General features: G+C 55.1%; 1 protein-coding gene and 1 long non-coding RNA gene across 6 annotated transcripts in view; one reads left to right on the top strand and one right to left on the bottom strand.

Moving 5' to 3' along the window:
- The window catches only part of CA7 (carbonic anhydrase VII), an 8,620-nt gene extending 5,209 nt beyond the window's left edge, over window positions 1–3,411 (bottom strand). The window contains exons 1-2 of one of the 3 annotated variants that reach the window (XM_005876355.2): window positions 3,252–3,411; window positions 1,067–1,264 (exon numbers count right to left, since the gene is read on the bottom strand). In XM_005876355.2, the coding sequence (XP_005876417.1) occupies window positions 1,067–1,264; window positions 3,252–3,276 (223 nt within the window). In that variant the 5' untranslated portion in view covers window positions 3,277–3,411. Of the gene's footprint in view, window positions 1–757; window positions 779–1,066; window positions 1,265–3,251 lie in introns of those variants that run through there. The other 2 variants (XM_014547881.1, XM_014547882.1) reach the window with 2 other exon arrangements.
- LOC106727842 overlaps window positions 1,277–3,451 on the top strand; it is a 5,380-nt gene continuing 3,205 nt past the window's right edge. The window contains exons 1-2 of one of the 3 annotated variants that reach the window (XR_001364096.1): window positions 1,277–2,348; window positions 3,114–3,261. This is a non-coding gene — a long non-coding RNA (uncharacterized LOC106727842). Of the gene's footprint in view, window positions 3,262–3,451 lie in introns of all 3 variants that reach the window. The other 2 variants (XR_001364094.1, XR_001364093.1) reach the window with 2 other exon arrangements.

Genomic DNA, 3,451 nt, shown 5'->3' with positions numbered 1-3,451 from the left:
CGCTTTCTTACACAAGAAACTCCAGCAAGTTTCCTCCTTGCCCCACTCCACCCCTCATAAGTCTGATCATAAGGACACAACTCCTTCACGGAGGAGCACTTCTGAGGCCCTCTGCCTAGGAATTTATCATAAAAGAGCCTGGACTTTAATCCCAGGGCAAAGAGACCTTGGAAAGAGTGCCACGAATTCCTGCTGGCCTCACTCTGGCCCAAGATCTTGAGGTTGAATGTGGGCTGGAAAGAAGACCTTTGGAGTTGGACTGGCTGGTTTGCGCCCTCCCCAGCTCACTGAGTCTCTACTTGCCTGTCTTTTTTTTTTTTTTTAAATCCTCATTCGAAGATATATTTTTATTGATTTTTAGAGAAAGAGAAGAAGGAAGGAGGGAGGGGGGAGAGTGAGATGATGTGAGAGAGAAACATTGATCAGCTGTCTGTTGTACCTGCCCGTCTCCACTGGGGATCAAACCCACAACCTGGGTATGTGCTCTGACTGGGAATCAAGCCCACACACAGCCTTTGGTGTACAGGACGATGCTCCCACCGAGCCACCAGGCCAGGGCATCTACTTGCCCATCTTAGAGGTAGATTCTTGAGAGGAATAAAAGCTGCCTGTGACCTTAGCAAGGGTCCTGGCACAGAACATTTTCGTTCCTTTCTCTCTGCTGGGCTTGGCCAGAGCTCACAGAGAGGAGGGTTTAGCCTTAGGCCACATAGCCCTACAGTGATGGGGCAGGGAGTGAAGTGAAAACAAACCTGACCTAAAGCACTAAATAGAAGAGAAGGAAGGGAAGTAGCATTTCTTGAGCTTCTGAGCATCTGCTGTGTGCCAGCACTACAAACATCGCTTCAGTTTTTCATTTTTCCTCTCTATGACCCTAGGGAGCAAAATAAGGTCTTATTACTCTCATTTTATGCCTAAGGAGACTGAGGCTCAGGCCACGGCTTCACAGCTGGCGAGAGGTGGAGCCTTCTCCCCCCACCACCGCATGCTGCCCCTCCTGTGCCTGCCCCAAACAGGGTTCGTTCCCCGGGGGGAGCGGTGCCAGAGTCTGTGAGGGGCCACTTACCAGATCGATCGTCGCTGTCATTGAAGTCCACCTGGACAGAGTGGCCATTGTTGGCAAGGCTGAGGGATGTGCAGGCCTCATAGGAAAGCTGCAGTGGCTTCAGGCTGGGCGAATACACAGCCTGTCTGGATATGATATTGATTGGTGATTGGCGGTCTCCCTGGGCAATGGGATACAGCTTGTACCACTGTGAGGGGCCTGCAGGTTGGGAGAGGGTAAGGACTCAGGCCAGCCCAGGTGTCTCCCTGGTATCCTTTCAGACCTTGGCCCCTGCTTTGGAGCTGTGTGGCCTGGGGCTCCAATCCCAGCTCTGCCATTCACCCTCCATTTCCTTGTCTTCGAAATGACCTCATGAAAACTCACCACCCAGAGCTGATAGGAGGCCCAGAGAGGTAATGCGTGGAAGAGAGCACAATACAGCCATAGGCTTAGGGGTGGTTCTGGGCAGTGAGTCCTCCCAACATCCAGTACATGGGCGGAGGGACCCCTCCTCCGCCAGGCATCTGAAGCTCCTGACCTGACCCTACCAGGCATCTGGCCTTTTCCTGAACCTTGGGTATGTTCGGGTTGCTGTTTGTGATAATACTAATAAAAGCTCCCATCATCCTGGCTTTGGCTGTGTGACATGTATTTGTTCCTTACAGCCACTTTGTGAAGCAGAAACCAAGGTGGTCCTCATTTCACAGATGAGAGGACTGAAGGCCACTCAGGTATGTGCACACATGCACTTGGGCACTGGCATAAACACAGCACATGCATGAACTGCCCCCAGCTGTCCTCCCCAGGCGTGTGCCTACCGATCCACAGAGATTTTCACATATGCACACATGTGCATAGTGTCCGGAGCTCACTGGGCCCTGAGCAGCAAGGCCCAGCAACACACATGTGTACAAACACACACATACCCTGCTGACTATACCTGACACACACATATGCACCCTTACCCAGAGACTGCCTGTTGCAAACCCAGACCTGCACTAAGGGACTACAGCAAAACACATGCTGGTACACACACACACACACACACACACACACCTGCGTGCACACCCACAGGCACCCACCCCCTGCCTCCCAGAGGCTCCATCTGTAGCCGAGAGGCTTCTCCCTGGGGAACATCCTGAGATGCAGCCTATTTTTAGAGCTATTGCCGGCTGGTGCTTCTCCCTGTCTTTTGGCTTCTTAAGTTTTCCTGAGAAAATAGCAGCAGGTGCCAACAGAGCTGTGTCCCCAGTGGATGACTCAGATCGAGGTCCAGACTCACTGGGTTATTTTTTGAAGTCTCGTGAGTATGCCGCCTGCTGGCACCTCTATCCATTGTCCTTTTCTCCCTCCGTGCCCTTAAACTGGACCACCCAGGTCTGGGTGGGTGAGGGGCAGCAAGCAGTCTGAGGGTGGCTGGCCATGGGGCAGGCCTATAGGATACTGGATGCTCAGAGCGCGTGGGCAGGACTAGAAAGAAGGCTGAGTTAGGGGATTCTGACTCTGGGGGAGCACACAGAAGCTGGCTTGGAGCAGGTGCTGGGGGGAAGATGATCTCGTATGGGTTGTCAACGCGCCCCTTTTCTGCCTCTCTCTCCATCTCTGCTGGTCTCTGTTGCCTCTTTCTAGCTTCTGCATGCCCAGATCTGGAGTTCTCCCCTCCAAAAGATGCTCCTGTGTCCTTGGGGGTCTCAGAGGGGGGCAGATATACCACAGCATCTCTCTAACTCCCTCTGGCCCATGGCAACCTCCTGACCCCAGACTGTAGCCCTCAACCCCCAGTGACTGCCTCTCCTCAGAGAAGGGGGGTGGGGTGGGGGTTGAGGAGTGTTCCTCCCACTTGCATTTGCCCTTCTCCCACCCCCACCTGCCCTGCCTGGGTCTACGGGCAGCCTGGATCTTGGGTCCTCATTGTTCACCTCAGGGAAAGGGGGGAAACCCTTCCCCCCCCCCCCACTCCATCTCAGCATGGTAGGAAAAGGCCCAAAAGGAACTGAGCTGCCGCAGACCCACACTCAAGCAGTCTGCCTCTGCTCCCTTCCTCTGCATCCTACGGAAACTGAGGCAGAATGAGGAGCTATTTTCCAGGTCACACCAGGAGGATGGTGTGGGCCACGCCTCACGCCGGGACGTGTTCAGACACCCTGCTCCATGGAGATACCCGGACACATACGTGGGCACCCAAATGATCCATTCCCTCCTGTACCTGCCAACAGGTAAGCGCCGAACATCCCTCAGCGAAACTCTCCCGGGGACGCTTCGCCCTTGCCCTGCGGAGCCGGACTCGGGAGATTCCTGCGCACTCCGCATCCCGCATCCCGCACCCACGTACCGCGCTCCGCCCCCGATCGACCGCCCTCTCCCCGCTGCGCCGGGTCACCTCCATCCCCAGTGCCCGCGAGGGGA

Source organism: Myotis brandtii, unplaced genomic scaffold (assembly GCF_000412655.1).
Source record: "Myotis brandtii unplaced genomic scaffold, ASM41265v1 scaffold486, whole genome shotgun sequence".
Taxonomy (NCBI): Eukaryota; Metazoa; Chordata; class Mammalia; order Chiroptera; family Vespertilionidae; genus Myotis; species Myotis brandtii.
This window is presented reverse-complemented; position numbering and strand designations above follow the sequence as displayed.